This window comes from Lissotriton helveticus, chromosome 5_1 (assembly GCF_964261635.1).
Source record: "Lissotriton helveticus chromosome 5_1, aLisHel1.1, whole genome shotgun sequence".
Taxonomy (NCBI): Eukaryota; Metazoa; Chordata; class Amphibia; order Caudata; family Salamandridae; genus Lissotriton; species Lissotriton helveticus.
The window spans coordinates 324,662,761-324,684,176 of NC_136065.1; the positions used below are offsets into that span (position 1 = coordinate 324,662,761).

The window sequence follows — 21,416 nt, forward strand, 5'->3', positions numbered from 1 at the left end:
TTTATTACAAATGTCACCAAAAAAATGTTCATATTTCACTTCTGTTCTTGGATTTTCGTCACAATAAAATACAATGAAGATAATCTTCCCAAAAGTTATTTACAAAAATTTAAGCTAGTGCCATTATAAATTACAATCACTTTTATTTAAGTATTAATTATTTTAAAAAATAAAAGCCATTGTTCTTTGTAATATCAATACATCTAAGTCATGTAAATACCACACCTATTGCATTACAAATGCTAAAGATGTCACATTTGCAAAAGTTAAAACTATTGGCATTATAAATGACAAAGTTATTCATTTCGCTATTCTCAAAAACCAACACATAAATAAAAAATGTGTCATTTACAATACTAATAGCTCAAACTTTCCTAATGCGAGACCTATTGCATTGCAAATGCTTGTTTTTATTGTTGCCAACTAGGCTAGATTAGGAATGGGGCACTCTTAATTCATAGGCACAGCAGAAAAACCAAAACTGGTCAACCAAACATTACTAAATATACATTACACTATTCCATAAAAATGTAACGCCTTGTTATGGTCACTCTATGCAAATTTAAGTCACATCTTTGAAAAAATAGATAGCACGATAATAAATAATCCCTCTTCTTAAAGCTAAGACACTACTACAGGTTAGAAGCAGATTTTAAAGTAAAACAAAAAGAAAACAATAAAAAAGCTATTATTAGTAACTATAAATTTAAATAGAATAAAAACAATTAAGCACTGTAATTATAAATGTATTTATATAGCACTTATGACCCTTGACGGGGCATTAAAGTGCTTCTTTCAGCGAGTAGTGCTTTACTACAGAAACCAAGATTAGTAGTCAGTAGCTTAGTACAATCTTTTTTTGTGTGCATTAGTGGTGTCAGGATTGTGCTCCTGATTTCTTGTCTTTCTAAGACGTTAGCATGTGCTTCTGTTTTATCATTATAAAATTGCAACATTCTTTTGGACTAATAAATTGAGTCAACGTGTAGGCAGAAAACAAAAAAGCAATAGGTACATTACGGAATCACATCTTCAATGATTAGCCTATACAAGTTGAAAGATAAAGATTGAGATTTGAGTCCTCAATATAACCTGCACATTTATCACTAAAAAGCAAGAATTAATTGCAAATTTAAAATTCAAATGCCAAATGCTGCAGAGATGCATAATACCATTTATCATGCACTTCTCAAAAACTAAATCGTAAGGAATGGTTATTACCTAAACCACCTACTACGTCAATACCTCATCAAGATGAACGACCAAATTGGCACTAAAAGGACTAAAGTCTACACATCCCTACTTTAGCAGGTTCCATAACCACTCTATTTTATCAGAGAACCACCTTTTGGGAAGGAGCATGTAGGATAGTACTATAAATACTACTTGAGAACTGTGGGATAACAAGCTCCCGAAGGAGAGCACTTTAAAGGTACTGTTAGAACTGGCTATTTCTGGTAGGCTAAGGCTGACGCCAAAGCCAGGCAGAAACCACCATTCTAGTCAGGGCAAGGAAGTCACACGCCAAGATAACCTCTGCTCACCCTCTAGGTAGCTTGGCACGAGCAGTCTAGGCTAAACTCAGAGGCAATGTGTTAAGCATTTGCGCCAGTGCACAACAGCAACAACATACTAGGCACACCACAAAAGGAACTCCACACAAGGTTATATTAAAATAACTTTTGTATTGTAAAAATCACATCAGATAGAAATCACACCTGTACATGGTGCCAACTGGCACGTCAATATTCACAAGGGATTATTTACAAGACAGGGCCACATGAGCCACTGTCATAATCAACACTTTGCAGATATAGAAATACTTGTCAGAAATTAGAATAAAAGTATATAAAATCACTGTAACACAAAGTAACAGTTATAGATCACATCCAGTAATTACTGGGAACAGGTAAGTACCACCTTCGCAACCCTAACCCCTTAGGAGACTGTCACACAGGGGACCAGGACCTCACTAGGACCAACTGTACTAAAAAGAACAACCACCTAAGTATCACACAGCATTTAGGGGTCTAAGAAAGAACACATTACCCATGATGCATAAATATACATTCAGAGGAGTAGTAAAGGAAAACCACCTAAGTACCACACAGCGTTTAGGGGTCTGAGCAAGAACACATTACCCATGATGCATAAATATACATTCAGAGGAGTAGTAAAGGAAAACACAATGTATAAACCTACACATTCAGCGGTGTTAAGAATAAAGCACATGATGCAATAAAAATACATTCAGAGGTGTCAGAATAATACAGTAGCGCAAAAGTCACATGATGTCTAAAAACATTCAGAGGTGCAGGAATAACACGTGATGCAAGGAAATACATTCAGAAGTGCAATAACCATACAATTGCGCCAAACCTACATAAGCCACCACCTGTGGCAGTCCCTAGGCCAACTGGCCTTGTTGGGGCTAGAACGCCCTGAGTCTCAATGTCAGGGGTCTAAACGATGCAGGTGTCCACTACTTGCTGGGCACCTGGGAACACTCACAAGGGCCTAAACGCTGCAGCCGGCACTAAGTGCTGCGCAGCTGTGAAGGCCTGGCACCACTGTGCCCTCTCTGTCCCTCTCAGGGACTCTCTCCATCTTGTGCCTAAACGGTGCAGCTGCCCACTAATTGCTGGGCAGCTGGAGAAAAACTGCGCCGGGGCCCTCACTGGCCCTCAGGTGCCCACTGCGCCACGCTGGAACCACACAGGCTCTACAAACACCTAGGTCGACGTTGGAGCCACACAGGCTCTGGCATTACACATGCCCAACGTTGGAGCCACACAGGCTCTTGAAAACAATGGTGCCCCCTCTACCTAAAACGAATTGCCCCCGAGCCTTCTCAGGGCTCTCCAACAACCACAGCCAGAGGGGGAGCCAGCACGGGCTCAAAAATACATAGGGCCCCACGTGGCGCACTGGCGCTCGAAACAAACATCCCCACGTGGTAGGAGCAGAGTGGGCTCTAGGAATGCGCCATGCCCCCATGGGGCCACACGAGGGCCCAAAAAGCTGTCTAGGCACGTTGGGGCGGCCCGCTGCCATCTGGGGCCGCCCTACACTGACACGGAGCCCTGCCCCAGCCCTCACTCACCGGGCTGCTCCCTTTGCTCTCGCCGGTCTTCGGGGCGGCCTCGTCGGCATCTGAGGAGCTCCTGCTCCTCGCAGACTCTCCTCGCTTTGCCCGGTCCCCCGTCTCGGGACCGGGACTCAGGGTGGAGCCAGCCAGGCTCCCGGAGGCAGTCTCTTCTCTCGGGGGTGAAGGCGGGGCTTTCCCGGCCACGTGGGAGCCTCGCTACTCCCGCGCCGGACTTCTCTCTCTGCAGGGCTCCCTCGGCACACGGGAGCCCTGTTAACCGGCCGCCACGTTTCTTCCTCCCGCCTCGTCTCCTGTAGACCACGAGCGATGGGCCAATGCCATCGCGGCTCTTTCGGCAAGCCCCCAGTGACGTCAGAGCCTCTGCGGGCGTTCCGACCAACCGGAGCGCGACTCTCCGGGACAGGCCCACTGCAGCGGCCAATCAGAGCGCGTCTCCTGTCGGCGAGGGACCAATCAGGTCCCGGCCCCTTCGTTTTCCTCTCCTCGGCTCCTGGTCACTTTCAGGACCCCAGGCCGCGGCGGTGAGCACACGGGCAATGCCGGGTGGGCACCGGCCTCCAATAAACAGGAGAAACAAAGCGCTACTAAGCGCTGGGGCAAGATAAAGCGCTCCACAGCGCTAAAGGGCAAGAACACGCGCCCTCAAGCCCAAAAGTACAAATAAAGCGCTATCTGCGCTAAGAATACCAATACAGCGCTAGAACAAAAATAAAGCGCTCTTTAGCGCTAGGGCACAATCCACAGCGCTCCTAGCGCTAGAACAGCAGGCAGAGCGCTCCCAGGCGCTCAGGGGGAAGCACAGCGCCTCCAGGCGCTAGAAATACCACTTCACCGCTCTTCACAGGAAAATGCAGCTTCTCCATGCTGCCATGGTCCCAGAGCTTCCCAGGGGGCAAAGCCAAGTCCCCTCATCAGCCCAGGCAGGGCAGAAGGGTCCCCCAGGAGTCCAGGAATACAGGAGAGTCCATCAGGAGTCCTCCAGGCATCCAGGGGCTGGGCAGCGCCCGCCCCTGGTAGATCCGAGTCAGCCACAAGAGCAAGAACAAGAACATTTTGGAAGGGGACACAGCCCCTTCTTATACACAGAAAAGTCTTTGAAGTCCTTTGAAGTCTTTGTGTAAGCAGGCCCTGGGCCCTGGGTGTTTCTGGTTTCCCTCTCCTGTCAGCCTCAGGTCAGAGGTGACAGTGGGCCATCAGGAGGGGGAAGCCAGCATGATGGTCAGGCAGACACAGCCCGGCACCACCAGACGCTATCTCCTCCCGCTTCCCTGACAGATGTGGCCTTTCATCCACGGCTGAATCCGACCCCCTCCTCCGGGGCCCTGCAGACCCTGTCCTACTCAAACCAGACAGTCAATCCACCAGCAGGCCCAGGCACTCCTGGGCCAGGCTCACCAGCCAATCACGGGCCAGCAGACTCACTATACAAATATGCCAACTTCTAAAAGTGGCGCTTCTAGACTAGACACAACCATGCCGCATATACCATTACGCAGCACTCATTCTCACGAGTTCACACATATCAAACTCGACCCTGCACTCCCCACACATCAGGAACTACCATGGGCATACATATTCCCCATTCATTCCTATGGGAGGGCAGGTCACTCACCACACATACACAGAGAGCACACGCACTTTACACTGTACCACAGTGAAAAAGTGCGCAGAGGCCTAAAATCACCAACCCAGGTTCCAGAAACAGGCTAGGAAAAAGCAAAAAGTCTCGGGGTGAACCTGCCCAAAGGACCGGGTCCAACAGGTACTGATAACATTTCAAATTCAAGCCAATTTTTAGGTCTAGACCTCATGTTAAGAGCAAAAGATGTATATAGAGAGAGAAAGTGCATTGGATCAACACCCGTCAGCTCTGGCTTTTATGCATTTTTCGTGCTTTGCTATTGCTTGGCTGGGCTACCCATCAAGCCCATGGCATTTCCAGGATGTTTCTATACTGCCATTGTGTGCTCCTATTTGGTTTTGGTGACTGGTATCGAGTCTTACTGTGCAGGGGTGCTGATTAGTGAGATTTCGGGGAGGTGGAGGGGGGGGATTTCAGATTTCCCTACTAAACAAGCATTTACAATGCAACGGTTTTGCCTTTGTAAAAGTTTGAGCTATTGGCATTGTAAATGAAAAATTTTGTATTTATGTGTTGGTTTTGAGAGCAGATAAATAAATGGCATTGTCATTTACAATGCCAATAGCTTAATCTCACAAATGTGAGACCTATTGCATTTGCACACACAGACAGAGCACCACACACAGACAGAGCAACACACACACACACACACACAGACAGAGCAACACACACACACAGACAGAGCAACACACAAACGCAGACAGAGCAACACACACACGCAGACAGAGCAACACACACACAGACAGACATTTACAATGCAACGGTTTCGCCCTTGTAAAAGTTTGAGCTATTGGCATTGTAAATGACAAATTTTGTATTTATGTGTTGTTTTTGAAAGCAGATAAATAAATGGCATTGTCATTTACAATGCCAACAGCTTAATCTCTCACAAATGCGAGACCTATTGCATTTGCACACACACACAGAGCCACACCCAGAGACAGAGCCACAGACAAAGCCACGCCCACAGACAAAGCCACACCCACACAGACAGAGCAACACACCCCCACAGACAGAGCAACACACCCCCACAGACAGAGCAACACACCCCCACAGACAGAGCAACACAGACAGAGCAACACACACAGACAGAGCAACACACACAGACAGAGCAACACACACACAGCCGTCCGTAGGAGGGCATGTTTTGAGCCCCCGATCATCGTCCCTGTGCGCCCTCTGCAGGCCTGCTACCTCGCTATGGTAGAGCCTACCTGGGGTTAGAATGATTATACCAGAGAGAGAGAGTGGAGTGCTCTGGTGGTTCACCGCTAGAGATCAGAGTAGTAATTGGTCTCTAGGATGAGTAAAGATGCCCTCCAGCCTCCACTTGAACGCAGGGGTGTATAGTTTGCGGGGTGACATGAAATACTTTACCGCAGGTAAGTGTTGTATGTTCTTCCTTGGCCAAAGTAGGGATGACGGCTACTGGGTTTTTAGCCAGACCCTTCAATACTTCGCCACTGCGCCTTTCTTGGTGGACCACCTCGCACCAGCACTGCTCTATGAGAAGTTATGTGTTAAGACTGGTTGCTGTCTACAAAAGCAGGTCTCTTAACCTTCCACTTTCTCAAGGCTCTTACCTTGGGGTCTTTCTCATAGTAGTACTACTGGGTGCGGATCCACCTCCCTACCCCAATATACCCTGTGCCCGACCTATCACCTCTCAGCTGCACCGATGAACCCCAATATACCCCGCGCCCTCACGTGCTGCACCAGGGGTCAACCTATCACCACCTCACAGCTGCACCAGTGAAACCCAATATACCCCGCGCCCTCACATGCAGCACCAGGGCTCGACCTATCACCTCACAGCTGCACCAGTGAACCCCAACCATAGCAACAACTGCACTAGCGAAACCGCACCAGTGCACACACCGCACTCCTGGACGATGAATAAGTGAACACCTCTGGCTCCCTCTGCACTAGTGCACCATTCATCCACTTTTAAAACAACTGAATGCCCGGTTCCCTCACAGCTATGCGCGTCAACCTCGGCTTCCCTGCAGCTGCACGACTGAAGGCCGATCTCTCGTTGCACCAGTGATTCACCACAAACTCACGGATGCACTGGTGATCAGCCAGCCCCAGGGCAGATCCACAGCTGTGCCGGCCCCTCTGTCCCCCGCCCCACAACAGCTGCACTAGTGAACACCGCGTCTGCCCCCGTTGCACCAGTGTCCACCCACCCTAATCACCACCGAGCCTCTTACAGCGGAAGCAGTGAACATCCAATGCTCTCACAGCTGCACTAATGAACCAACACCCCCCCTACAACCAGTGACTTGCACAGCTGCATTACTGCTTATCCGCCGCGCACAGCTGCACCACCGACCCTGCCGTGTCCGTGTGAACTTGTGCATACGCTACGGGCCCCCGTCCACTCCCCTCGACAGCTGCACCGGAGACCCACTGCTGCTCCCCGGATGACCCTCATCCGACACGGTCACATTAGCACTGCACAATTATTCACAATGACCCAAGCTCCCACTGCACTGCAGCCATGAAGTGCCCCACAGTGCCCGTGCACCTAGACTGTTACCCCAGGGTCTCTGAGTCGATGACCGCACTCTGCAGCACTGGTGCCCGTCCCGGCCTCTCCCACACCCGCACCGGTGAGTCCTTGCACCAGGGCCCATGCTCTCTGCACCAGCAGCGTTCCGGAGGGTGCGACCCTGCGCCTCTGCCAATGACTGCAGCCGTGCCCAGCCTGCCGCCGCCACAAGTGACCCGAAATTACATCTGCCAGCTGCATCAGACCCCACTACACATCTATCCAGCACTACAACACACGTGCAGCGGTGTCACCATTAAAGTGTTACAAAGCACCATAGACAACCGCACCAGCCATCGCACCGTGAAGGAGCCCCAGTCAGCACCCCCCAGCTATGCACCAGTGTTCTTCCACTGCACGACACCCCATCTGTGCACTAGTGCACCAGCCATCGCACCCTGCAGGAGCCCCAGCACCCCCAACAGCTGCACCAGTGTTCTTCATATGCACCATACCCCGTCCGTGCACTAGTGCACCAGCCATCGCACCCTGCAGGAGCCCCAGGCAGCACCCCCACCAGCTGCACAAGTGTTCTTTATATGCACGACACCCCATCTGTGCACTAGTGCACCAGCTATCGCACCCTGCAGGAGCCCCAGCACCCCCAACAGCTGCACCAGTGTTCTTTAACTGCACGACACCCCATCTGTGCACTACTGTTCACGCGGAGTGCACCAGCTCTCCACAGCTGCACCAGTATTAATAAGCAACAGGCGCCAGTAACCCCATGGCTGCACCTCTGCCCTCGAGCCAACAATGGCTGCCTCTCCCGAGCTGCACGAGCTCACACACTGCTGCTCTGGTGCAACCAGCGTTGCACCAGTGACCCCAAAGCACTACATCAATACATCTTCAAATCTTTCTTATCCACTATTCGCATCAGCAACCCCACTGCCTGCACCAATCTTCTCCAGGGGCTGCACAAGCGATTCCCTAAAATGCACCTGCCTCTCCCGAGATGCACAAACATTGCTGCTCTAGTGCACCTCGGGTTGCATGACACACCATAACTGCCCCGGTGATCACTCAAATGCACCAATGCACTCGCCAGTTCACCAGTGTCCCCAAAGAACTACACCGAGCTGCAGCACCTCACACTTTACTCCTCCAGTGCAGCCCCGTGGTTGCAAGGTCCAAGAACAGCACCAATCCTTCCTAAAAATGCACCAGCAAATGCAGAGCTGGGCACGCGCGGTCACCCGCAGGTGCTCTAGTGCACCCCGGGTTGCACCAGCGCACCATATCTGCAATAAGTGTTTCCTCAAGTGCACGAGCGCACCTGCAGCTGCATCAATGCACTCGGTGCTACGTCAGTTCACCATTGCTGCACCAGCTTGAAGCACCAATGTCCCCCAAGAACTACACCGATCTTCCCAAGACGTATCACTGCACGCCGACCTGCGGCATCTCACACTTACCTGCACCATTGGTTGCAAAGCCCAGCAAAAACTGCACCAAAGCTTCCCCAAAATGCACCAACATCTGGGCTGCACAAGCTCGCCCTGAGCTGCAGCAGTGCACGACAGCTGAACTAGTATCTCCACCAGTGTTTCCATGAATGAGTCAGTGTCGATCTGCGCAAGACCAGTGCACCCCAGGGTGCACTAGTGCACCATTGCAGCTCCAGCGCTTCAATGCACCAGCTCACCGACAGGGGTGGGAACGGACAGCGGGAGGGGGTGGGGGCGCGGGAACGGGCACACATGGACAGCGGGGGGAGGGGGGGCGGGAACGGGCACACATGGACAGCGAAAGGGGGGCGGGAACGGGCACACATGGACAGCGGGAGGGGGGGCGGGAACGGGCACACATGGACAGCGGGAGGGGGGGCGGGAACGGGCACACATGGACAGCGGGAGGGGGGGCGGGAACGGGCACACATGGACAGCGGGAGGGGGGCGGGAACGGGCACACATGGACAGCGGGAGGGGGGTCGGTAACGGGCACACGGACAGCGGGAGGGGGGCGGGGGAAGACAAGACAGCAAGCACTCACCAAGGACGACTTCTTCCGGCGGAATGACCCAAAAAAAACCTCCCCCCCAAAAAAAAAAAAAAAACACGCCCAGAGCCGCATGACGTAGGGAAAAGCCTAAAAATCGCCGGAACGCCCACGAATCTGCTCGCAGAATGACGAGCAGATCTCTCTTCCAATGGCTAGCCTCCATTTATGGAGCTAGCCAATGGAACAGAGAGGCGGTGACCAAGCCACATTACTGTTCTCATTAGATTTTGCCTGCGCGAAACGCTGCTTGCGCAGCTTCCGACAGGTGAAACCTAAAAACTGAGAGGAAAATAAAAAGGGGGTGTGATGGGGAAAAGAGCAAAGAGGAGAGAAAGAAAAGAAAAGTGCCATGGGGGAAAGGACGGAAAAGAGTAGAGGGGAATTGAAAAGGTAGATGCGAGTTGAATATGATAAAATTGAGAAGGGTTAAAAATGAGAACGGTTGAAAAGAAGAAATGCTTGGTGGAGGCGTGAGCGGTCAGAAATGGTGTGAGGAATAATAGGAATTAAAAAACAAAGACTGTGGAAAACTGAAGCTAGCGCAATTGAACGAAGCAAAAGAAAAAGAGAGGAAAGTAGGAGGAGAAAGGAAGTTAGCTAACTGCAGGAGAGAGACAGGGGGGAGGAAAACAGAGGGAGACCATGTGAGCTGAGAAAACAGTGAGAAGGACTGAAAGGGTGGTATTTTGGGAGTAAGTAGAGTATTTAGCAGCCAAATCCATAGAGAGTGCGCCCCTCGGGCTTAAGGCCGTCCCCACACCACATCTATAACGGTGATGCTCGTCCTCTTACCCTGAGCACACCAGTCTCCTCACAGAAGAGGCCGGAGACGCACTTGGCTCCTCCAAGGCGCGATAGACGGAGAATCGAAGCCTCCCTGATGCCCTGGGCCTTGTCCCAAAGCATCGTCATGTGCGACCTCACCTGGCGTCCCCTATGCCAGACCCTTGTCTCATTTGCCGCGTCCAGACATGCTCTTCTCTCGCTCAGAACAGAAATAAGAAATATGAGCAGCGAAAAAGAGAGCAGGAAAGGAGATGGACAGAAAGAAAGTCAGAGGGAGTCGATATCAGGGGAGTGAAGGAGTGCAAAGGCTGATAGAGGGAGTTGAAGTTGGACTGGGAAAATAATTATTGTTGTATTACTTTTTTAGATGATTAGGCCTATTTTTGGTCCCAATGCCACATGCCAGGGCCGCTAAGCCTGCAAAGCATTAGAATGCTCTGCTGAGAGAACGCCCGAGAGCTGAGCCCGAGGGGGCGAGGCTGCACCGTGACTCTCATGGTGGCATCCCGCCTGCCGCGGGGCATTACTCACGCTCCCACTGCCAGCATGCTTACCTCTCGCAATATGCAGCCAGCTGGCTGGAGCACGAGGACAGGAGTCGCCCAGCTTGCCAGCTGTGTGGGTGCCTGCCTACCTCCGCCCTGGCTCCTGCAGCAGCACTGTGTGGCACATGACAGCTCCTGAGCACCGGGTGGGACTCCGAGCATATGCATTAGGCAGAAAGAGAGGCGAAGTGCTGCATCACGGGGGGCCTTCAGACTCACGCGGCTGTCCTATCACCTGTCCATCCGACGCACTGCACGCACGCTCTCTTCTCTGGCCTCCTTTCATTTTAAGTTTTTATGTACTGCTTTTGGCTAGCGCCACACTGCCCGGAGACTGCTTCAAAGCGCTATACCAGGGGAGGAAGGAGATTTTAAGAAGGTGAAGCTGCAAGCATCCTTTCTTGGCAGAGGTCCTATGTATTCGTATTCATTCAGTGACTTGATGCTTCGTGGCTGTCTATTTTGCCAAATCCACAGGACCAATCTGAACCGAAGCAATTTTAGAGGTTTCTTCGTATTTGGAAAGTCTGTTTCTAGCGGAACAGGAAGTGACTTCCAAAGAAAAGAAGACTTGCACGCGGAGCCTTTTGGGTACCAAAAATTTACTTATTTATTTCCCTGGGTGGCAAGTTTGCTTCAGGGTCCCCCACTAAGGTATCATCAGGTTGAAACGGTAGGGGGCGCCTTTTCATGGAGATCCTTGTGCACACGTCATAGAGTCTGAGATCAGGCGCGTGCCAACTGACAGCGGGCATAATCTCCTGGGCCTTCAGAACTCCTCAAACCTTTGGTAGCGGAACGCTGATGACACTCATAGACGGGTCGTAATAACCAACTGACCCGAATTCATCATCACAGATTGCCTAACACTTGTCCTGCTTGGATACAGACCCATCAATACGTGGCCGATGGCACAGTACACCCCAAGCCCCTCCCTTTTTAAGGGTCCCATATTCGTACTGCAACATATGTAAAGTTTTTTAAAACATAGCGGCCATATTTATTAATGACAAGGCAGCTGGCAGTTCCTTCCACTAGATGGCGCCAGACGCTGACCCGTGGTGTTTTCTTTGTCACTACAGCACATATGTATTTTTTAAACTTTGAAGAACGTTCTGCTCGTATGAATACCCCTCTTCTTTTTTTATGAGCTAGTACTTCTTTCCTGCTTGGACTGACCGCCTCTTGGTCTCAGATTCCGCTCATGGCTTCTGGCGACCAAGCTTTTCTGCCAGTTGACTTGTCACTCTCTTTCGCCTCCCAGGCGCATCCTTTGGCAGAATTCCACACCCTGGGAGTAATCCGAGCCTCAAACTTGTCACTGATTCCGTCAGTTGCCAACATTGTCAAACAAGCACTCACCTGGACTTTCTCTGGCGGTGGTCGGCCGCGGAATGGCCAAAACAAACCTGGACGGCAAAAAAAAAAAAAAAAAAAAAAGCCCCGCCCACCGCTGCACTGACGTGACAAAAGGGGCCGGATGAGAAAAACATCCCAGGAACGCCCACGAGTCGCCTCGCAGGATGACGGACGCCTCTGTTTGCCAATGGCTAGCGTCCATTTATGGAGCTAGCCAATGGGAAACAGAAGCGTGACGAACATCCATACTGTAACTCAAAAGATTTCGCCCTGGGCGGGGCACCAGTGCCCTCGCCAGGTCGAAACCTAAAAAGCAATGGGCTGCATGCTGAATGGGTGAGATGACCAACGTTTGGTATAGTCTGTTCCCATAAGGAGCAGGATCCGTACTGATTTGCATTATGTAGGCCTCTGGGCCTGGTTTAAAGTTTGGCAGACAGATACTCCGTTGCAACAGCAACAGTGTACCCTGTCTGCCAAACTCAAGGTCTGCCCCGCCTGATTTTGTGTAGAGCGGAAAACAAGTTTTACGCCAACGGATCAAACTCTACTTTGTCAGCGTAAAACCTCCATCAACGGCCTGACTGAATAGGTGCTACTGAAAGTAAGTCATCCGATCGTCTGCCCTATTTAGAGTGGACAGCTTTTTTAATTTGCTTTTTAGGTCGAGCATAGCGCAGTGTGCATGCGCTGCTCTATGGGAGGCTTCTTATGAGCACTCCAAACTTCCCCAAAACTTCTTGGTGTGGGTCTTTCTCCTCCCACACACTGGATTGGCCTTTGAGTGTGGCTTTCAATAATGAAAGCATGCAAATGGTCAAAGGTGGGTGCATGTCCTACCTCTTCTCCAAATGTTCACTCCCACAGCGTTTTGCTCTCGGGAGCAAGCAACGGAGCGCAGGGTGGCAGCTGCATTCCTTGTCGCGCCGTGGATCAGGTTTTCTAATTTAACACAGTGCGGTCGCTTTCCCTTTAGCGGCCGCGCTTGTTGTTTTGTGTGGGGTTGTTTTCTTTAAAGCGCCGCCAAGCGTGCTTCCTCTTTCATTATTATGTTCCTTGAGCTCATTGCCCCTTTATTTCACATTAAAAATGTACTTCATTTCGTTTTTTAACACTCTACTTGCGTGCTTGTTGGTTTTTCACCCAGGCCCTCATCACCAGAAGGCTGGACTACGGAAACACCCTCTACGCAGAAACGTCGGCCAAGCTCCTGAGGCGATTGCAACGCATCCAGAACGCGTCAGCGCGTCTGATCCTCGACATCCCCCGCCACAGCCACATCACACCACACCTGAGAGACCTGCACTAGCTCCCCGTCAACAAGAGGATAACCTTCAAGCTCCTCAATCACGCACACAAAGCTCTCCACAAGACCGGCCCAGCATATCTCAACCCTCGACTCAACTTCTACACCCCCACCCGCCAGCTCCGCTCCGCCAGCCTCGGCCTAGTCCCCCGCATCCGAAGAGCGACCACTGGCGGCAGAACCTTCTCCCACCTCGCCGCCAAGACTTGGAACACCCTCCCCACCAACCTACGGCAGACCCAGGACCTACTGGCCTTCAGGAGACTCCTCAAGGCCTGGCTCTTCGATCACTAGCGCCACACCCCTAGCGCCTTAAGACCCTCACGGGTGTGTAGTGCGCTTTACAAGTGTTATGATTGATTGATTGTGTGTTTTTGTTGTGTTTAAGGCACACAGAACCGCTCACAATTCTGGTGATGAAAGGAAAGTCAGCACAGACGCCACCCTGCTCCACTCGAGGGACACTAAGACATGCTAGGTACAGAACACCCCGCTAATATTTTAGAGTTGTGCAACAGTGCAAGGAACCCGTCCTTCGAGTGCAATATAGCAGTCACCATGTGCCGCTGCAACACTAGTTAGTGTGTATCCCGTTGTCTGTGTAAAGCGCCACATGCAGCTTAAAGTGCTTTTAGTCACTCGGCCATGTGTCAACAGCCACCACAAAGTCGTCACGTGCCCATTGTGCGTGCACATTCTTCTCTTCCAATCAACAAACACGAATAAACTACACAGTTCCACGGGAGATGCCTCTCTGGAAACTCCCAATCAATAAAAAATAATCTACCACTGCCACTCCATGTAGAGTTGAATGTGTTTGTCAAGCGCCTACACAAAACGGTATTGAGGCGCTCTGCTGTGCTGAACAGTATCTGGGAGCCACGTGTCTAGCCCGGGGATTTTCCACTACAGATCATTGCCTTAGAAGAATCAGACTAATGAAAGTGCTATTAGACTACAGCTCCCACAATGTAATAGAGCGGACTTAATGTCAACGATCAGGATGCGCTCGCAAGGTGGATGCCTGGACAATAGAAAGTTAGTAGCACTTGGGACTCCTTCCGAGTGCACATAGCCGAAAGGAAAAGAACTGGGGGTCAGGGCCAAACAGCTCTGGCTGAACACTTATAAGGTCAAAAAGGTGAGACCTATTGGCTATGCCAATGCTTGTTACTAGCTGTCAACGACGGGTATATCCTGGCAGTGAGGGCAAGTAAAATAAGCATTGGCATAGCTAATCGGTCTCGCCTTTGGGACCTTATAAGAGATTACAATGCAAGTGCTAAGCCATTTATATATTTATATTCTGTGCAGTGCACGAGGATTGGCAGAGAGGTGACGCGAATATTCCATTCCTAGGTTCCTCGACAGAATTACAAGTTCCTCCCATTTCCAGTTGAGTCCAAGAATATGTTCAACCATAAGATTGGATGTCAGGCGACCCAGAAATGCTGCTATTACGAAAAATTGTTCTTGTGGTGGCATCTTCTTTAAATACATTTGTTTTCAGTATTTGATGTTTAAGGTGGGTCAGGATGAGCTGTTAAAATCAATTCATAATACTGAGAGATAAAAGCAAGCTTCCCTTAGCCATGAATGCTGTAAGTATCATTCACATTTTGGACCAATGCACATTAGAGCAATTCAACGTTGGAACTAATGGCAAATGAATCCATCTCTAGAAGATCAGCTGAATGGGGAGGACAGAGCATAACAAACCATTCTAGATGTGGGGCAAACCACTGAGCAGCAAGGGAATGAAAGGGGAGGAGGGGCATAGCCCTTTTTTTTAAGCCAATCTCACGCCACTCCTCACTAAGCCCACTGTGTGAACAAATAAATATATATATTTTTTAACACAGGTGCCCTATGCATAAGAGCGCACTCGAGCCAGCGATGATTTGTGCAAAAATCTTTATTCAGGAGGAAACAGCATACACAGAGAGGGTCAATATCACCCGTTGTGGTTTCAGCACGACGCGTTTCGGGCGTCACGCCCTTCTTCTTGGTGCCTCACTACAACTTGCGGTACAAAAGGGGGTGGTGATGGACGGAGCATCTGAATCAATCAAACACTCGCACCCAGTCAAAAGATCTGGGTTTAATCCATCACCGTTCTTTAGCCCACTCTGCCACCCCAGTTCAGACATGGCTATATGCAAATCAGTCTGACCCTGTGCCTCATGGGAACAGTCCAGCCCGTACTGCCAAGCCATGCCTTCCCTGGACCGGAAACAAGCTTCCGAGGACCGGTTTCTGGCATTACAGCCGTCTTCAGCCCGGCTTGCTTGAATCCAGTGGCAAAGTGAGCAAGGGACTCACGTCTGAGCATACCCTGCCACACTTATGGCGGCCAAAAGCGGTACAAAAGGGGGTGGTGATGGACGGAGCATCTGAATCAATCAAACACTCACACCCAGTCAAAAGATCTGGGTTTAATCCCAAAAATCTTTATTCAGGAGGAAACAGCATACACAGAGAGGGTCAATATCACCCGTTGTGGTTTCAGCACGACGCGTTTCGGGCGTCACGCCCTTCTTCTTGGTGCCTCACTACAACTTGCAGCCAAACGCCACTGCCACCATTTTGACCAGTTACACGCCCTTCAATGGGTCAATCAAGTGAGTTGTCAGCCGCCGCTGAATGTTGGGACTTGCAGTGTGCTCGTAATGCCCGTTGCCTTGAAATCTACATGGAAGTAGATACCAGAAGTACACAACTAAAGTATTGCTCTGCATAACAAACTGAATATGCAACATCCTCTTAAAGCAAAAGGATTTTCACATAAATATGTTTGTCAGCTCAGCAGGTCCATGTAGGTAAAACTAACTAAACAGGGAAACGTGTGTCAATGTGAAATAAAACCAAAAAGGACACATTTGTAAACAATTCAACTTTATTGGTTATTTAGCATATATGATGTAATTAATCTCTTGGCATCTTTTTGACCTAGAGAACAAATAGCATTCTGGCAAGGGACAACACGTTCGAGAAGAAACATGTGGGGCACCCTGCCAAGTATCACGCATCAGACGGGACTCTAAACGCATTTCAGTGAGGTGCTCCGCATCACTGCACTGAAATGCATTGTCACGCATAATGCATAGTGTCTCCAGTATCACTGTGACTGAAGCGCTGCAAAGCGTGTGTGTAAGTGGCAGCTCAGCCAGCTTTGTGCGTGCTGCCTGTGGTCTGCCTGCCCTGTGCTGAATAGCTGCTCCCGGGGGCTTCCTGCTGATAACTACAATGCATCTCTTCATCAACGATTCCTGTGGGCCATGCGGCTGAGTCACTGTCAGCCAGATTGTCTGCCTAACCTCACAGCCTAGGTAGTGCTCAATAGCTGGTACCAAGACAGCCTGGAGTCCAGTTCAGGTCTCCTCACTCACCGCTCTGTCTCATAGGGGGAGTGTAGGCCGCCGCACCGGCCCGGGCAGACACAGACTGCCTCCTCCCCAATTAGCCCACTCCTGCCTTCGGGGCTGTATCTGGGAGAGGCGGGCTCTCTACCTGCCCTCACTGCTTTGGAAGACCCGGTCCGGGTCGGTCAGGGGGCCGCCTTCCTCAGCGTGGCTTCCCGCGAGGCCCCGGCGGGCTCCGGCTTCCACACTCAGCCTGGGGTACAGGATCCAATAGGTGCGCTGCTTCTTGGGGGCGCCGCCTCTGACGCGGCCAACAACCCGGTTTCTCAGCAACGCTCACTCCTCGCACTACAGGCCCAGCACGGCCTCGGCAGCACCCGCAGCGGCCCTCACCTCGCTTCGGGGGCCGCGGCGGGGTTCAGGACACGCAATATTTTCCTTGGGCAGCCCCGGGGCCACGGCGGTGATTCCTGACAACGCGGACGTCTCAGGGGCAGAGTCCTGGAATACAGGTACTCAGGCAGACAGCGCTCTTGGTTTTGGCGCGGGGGAGGAAGGGGGGGGCACAGCCTCAACGCGCGAGGGGCGACTTCCGGCGCAATGGCAGCACAGTCAGGTCCTGGGCCTAGACTGGTACAGTGGTTTTAAATGCTACCCCGATGGATGCAAGTGGTTAGACTATTTGCAAGCATTTGTCCCATCGCCTTGGATGTTTGATTGACAGTGCAAGGCCTACAAACCTGAGATTGACATAGCTTTCCAAGCATCCCACAGCCATTGTGAATTCAGAAAATTGCTAATTTGTATCCATGCAAGGAGAAATTCTATGGGTGCAGATTTGCAATTTTTTTGGTAAGCGGTCACTAAGGTTCATAATTACAAAGAAGTTGCTGCACTACATGTGTTACCTGAAGAGAGCAGAACTGTGCCATATCTTTAACAAATTGCGCAATCCTAGTCTCTCCATGCACTGGCACACTTTTGGCTGCCTTGCACCAATGCACGCACACTAACGCTGTGGTTTAATGGTGCCTGCACTATGGTCAGGATAGTATTTCTGCAGGAAGCAGTACCTTCCTGCACCATACCTATCTTTGGTGGCGTTTTCCTCTTATATGTGTGCTGCAAAATGCACACACTTTGCGGACATAGGATTTAGAGCAGTTTTATGGGTTTTTTGGACTAGGAGCTACCTCGTCTCTCCAATTGACTAATTACCCTTGCATGTTTATTTTGCTTTGCTTGTTGCCATGGTAAAATTTTGAAATTACAAACTTTTTATTCATAAAAAGGAAAGGTTGAATACAGCCTTTCAAAAATATAACAAAAGTACTGGCCCTTCGTCAAAAGTATACCATGCAATATTGTGCTCTATATGCCTTTCAAGTGAATGGTTGACAAACCAACTTAATTTTCAGGCTCCTTTTCATAACCCTCTACTTCGAAGGTACAGTCTGCCCAACAAAGGAGAGAGGGAGGGGGTCCTATTCCCAGTTTCCCTATTGCAGCAGCCCAATAAATCACTTCATTGTGGGATTTGTTTTCCTAGGACAGCAGCGGCAAACACATAGCAACTTGCCCGAAATCTACAAAACACTTTCTCCTCACATAAACTAGATTTATTGGCTTTGTAAAAACTTGTCAAAAAACATTAAGTCATCAATAGTTTATGATCAGCTGTACCAGCGGCAAGGAAAATGAAAAACACTCAAAGGCTGAGCTTCATCAGCATTCTTATTTCTTCTACAGTCATAACGTGACATAAAATGTAACATAATATCCCACCTAAAAGGCGCAGCCAATCACAGGAATTCATTTACTTGGAACTCACCCTAAATGACGATCCGGTGTCATATTATAATCACCCTAGAAGAGAGAAATTAAAATTCAATAATTCTCTGTGAAAACAGCTTAATACAGTGCTCGTGTCGGTGCACGTTCATTCAGCAAAAGAGTGTGAGGGGAACTCAATGTACATGTTGGTTTGTATTGGTGGCAGTCCAAGTTTTTTTTCACATTTATAAGACGGACAGTATTCAGAACAATATACAGGATCCACTGTAAATGTGTAAAACAATTCAGAACACTTTCCTTCATTTATAAAATCTTGGCACAGCTTTCAAGACAGTCCCTCCCAAATCTCTGAACATGGCAGTACATATGAAACGTTTCAATCGGAGTACAATACTGAGTAAGTGGCAGGGAGACTTGAGGGGCAAAATATCAGAGGCAAGAACATATCATATGACAAAGAAAAATCAAAGGTGGTACCGGGAACCAGGAGTAGACTAAAAAGAGATTAGAAATTAAGGGCAGAGTAAGGTAGGTGTAGATTAGAGAATGCAGAATATAAAGCGAAATGTAGATGGGTACAAGCTTACAATTAAATGGCTGATGAGGTACCAGACATATAAGGTAGGTAAACAGAGGCTGAACAGGTGAATTCTTAAAATACTGTAGATGAGAGTGATTGGTGCGATAAGTCAAGGAAGGGAGAATACAAGAGTTTAAAATCGAATCCTGGCTGCAGATTAACTGATTAAGGGCAACACACATCAAACTGTGGATTTGCGATTCCTAAACTGCGATTTAAAATAAATAAATAAATAAATAGCAATTTAGGATCGCAAATTCTTATGCATGTAGAAATTGCAAAAAGATTGCGATTCCTACACATTCCTTATTTGTGACTCGCAAGTTGTGATTTGCAAATAAGGAATTGCTTCCTATTCATTCCCGTGGCCTAGAGGCCCATAGGAATCAATGGGAATTGCATGCGCAATTTGCAAGTACCAAATAGGTACTCGCAAATTGCGCATGCAATTTCAAGGTTGCCAAAAGGACACCCTGATGCATCCCTGAAATTGCTATTTCAACACATGTTGCACACACACATGCTCCGAGGACATGTATGTGTGCAACATAGAACTTTGGAAAATGCATTTTCGTGCATTTTTCAAGTTCTCGCATATTACCATCATCTTTGAATTGATGGTCATTTGTATTTCTTAATTGCAAAATCGCAATTTGTTTTTGGTTGTTGTATTGCATTTAGGGAATCACAATTTGCGATTCGCTAAATGCAATTGCAGAAATTGCAATTTTAGCGATTACTTAAATAGTGATTTTTGCATTTGGGATGATGCATCCCAAATGCAAACATTGCTGTTGCAAAGGGGCAGATTCTGCGAATCTGCCCCTTTTTTAACACAATTTACAATGATGCATGTGACCCTAAAAGCCAAAACATACACAAAATAGAAATATGAAGAGGTAAAAGGTACGATAAAATTCAAAGTTGATGCCCAGGATATGGTAAAGGGGAAACAAGGAAGGAGGAAAGAAAATGAAATGAAATGAAATGATCGCCAGAGCTGTGGTGAACAAAATCGAAGTTATCGAAGGGTTGAGATGAAAAGTTCCAGGGTGTTGAGAGATGGATGGAAGAGAATCTGTAACACAAACGGTTATTGCGATCTGGGAAAAGAGTAGTTCTGAGAAGCATCAGTATAGAAATAAGAGTCAAAGGTTAATAAGAGCTTGATGGAAAAAGTGGTAAATATAAAGAGAAGCGGGACAAGTAGAGAAGCTTGTAGTACTCCATAGAAGGGACAGAGGAACCAAACCACTGCACACTATGAAGCTATACATCTTTAGTCCTGGCCTGAGTTGCATTACAAGATATACGGTGGTTTTTAACATGGTGTGTGTGTGTTTACACAAGGAAAGAACATACCGTATAAACAACAGAATCAGACCCAACTTTAATTTGAAATATGGCTGCCCCCAGCACGTGACCAGCATAGTAAGCTTTTATCTCCAGCTCTTCATCAACCTGCAAAATGATAAGTCTATGATAAGTCCAGTACACTATGAGAGATGGGCCAATCCACTGAATGTTGTTTCAATGCAGCACAGTCACAATGATGAATTTATTAATTATAGGAGCACATATAAATACATAACTTTATAGAAGTCAAAAAATAGAAACCCCAGAAGTAATCATAATTACTGATTCTAAATCTATAGGCTTAAAAACAAGCATTAGAAATGCAATAGGTCTCGCATTTTTTGAGTTAGAGCCATTGGTGTTGTAAATGTTGTAAATGGCAATGTCTTTGACACTTGTGTTATGGGGTGGATGTATGTGGTTTGAGTGAAATTATGTGGGTGGGATTGGAATTGTTAGTTGTGTAATTGTGTGGCATGGAATTGCGTGGAGTGGATTTGTGTAGTGTAAATATGGGGTATGGTGTGCAGTGGAATTATGTGTATATTAAGTGATTTAGAGCACTGTTGTGTAGATAAAAGTTGTGTAGAGTATAGTGGCATAGAGTGGCGCTGCTTATTTTGCAGTGGAGTAGGGTGGTGTAGATTGTAAAAGAGTGGCTTAGAGTGGTGTAGTATGAAGTGTAGTGGCATATAGTAGATTGTTTTAAAGTAGAGTGAAGTGGTATAGAGTGGAGTGGTAAAGAGTAGAGTGGATTGGCGTACAATACAGTGCCATGGAGTGTAGTTTTGCAGAGTAGAATAGGTGTCCCCAGTACTTCAGTATTCACTGGCCTTTGTCCTTATATACAAACATGCACAGACAATAGAGGGTAACGCATGTACACACTACTAACACTACTTCATGCACACACGACAGGAGCGCCTACATGCATACATGAAAGGAGATGCAGACATGCATATATGAGGGGATGTGTCCTAGGAATGCAAATTTCTGCCTTTTGGTTCTGGAACCTCCGG

The 21,416-nt window shown here is 48.6% G+C and overlaps 1 protein-coding gene across 1 annotated transcript in view; it reads right to left on the minus strand.

The window, feature by feature from the left end:
- The window catches only part of INTS11 (integrator complex subunit 11), a 255,809-nt gene that overhangs the window by 131,024 nt on the left and 103,369 nt on the right, over window positions 1–21,416 (minus strand). Inside the window, exons 6-7 of the mRNA XM_078642382.1 lie at window positions 20,404–20,502; window positions 18,499–18,533 (exon numbers count right to left, since the gene is read on the minus strand). Of these exons, the coding sequence (XP_078498508.1) occupies window positions 18,499–18,533; window positions 20,404–20,502 (134 nt within the window). The remainder of the gene's footprint in view (window positions 1–18,498; window positions 18,534–20,403; window positions 20,503–21,416) is intronic.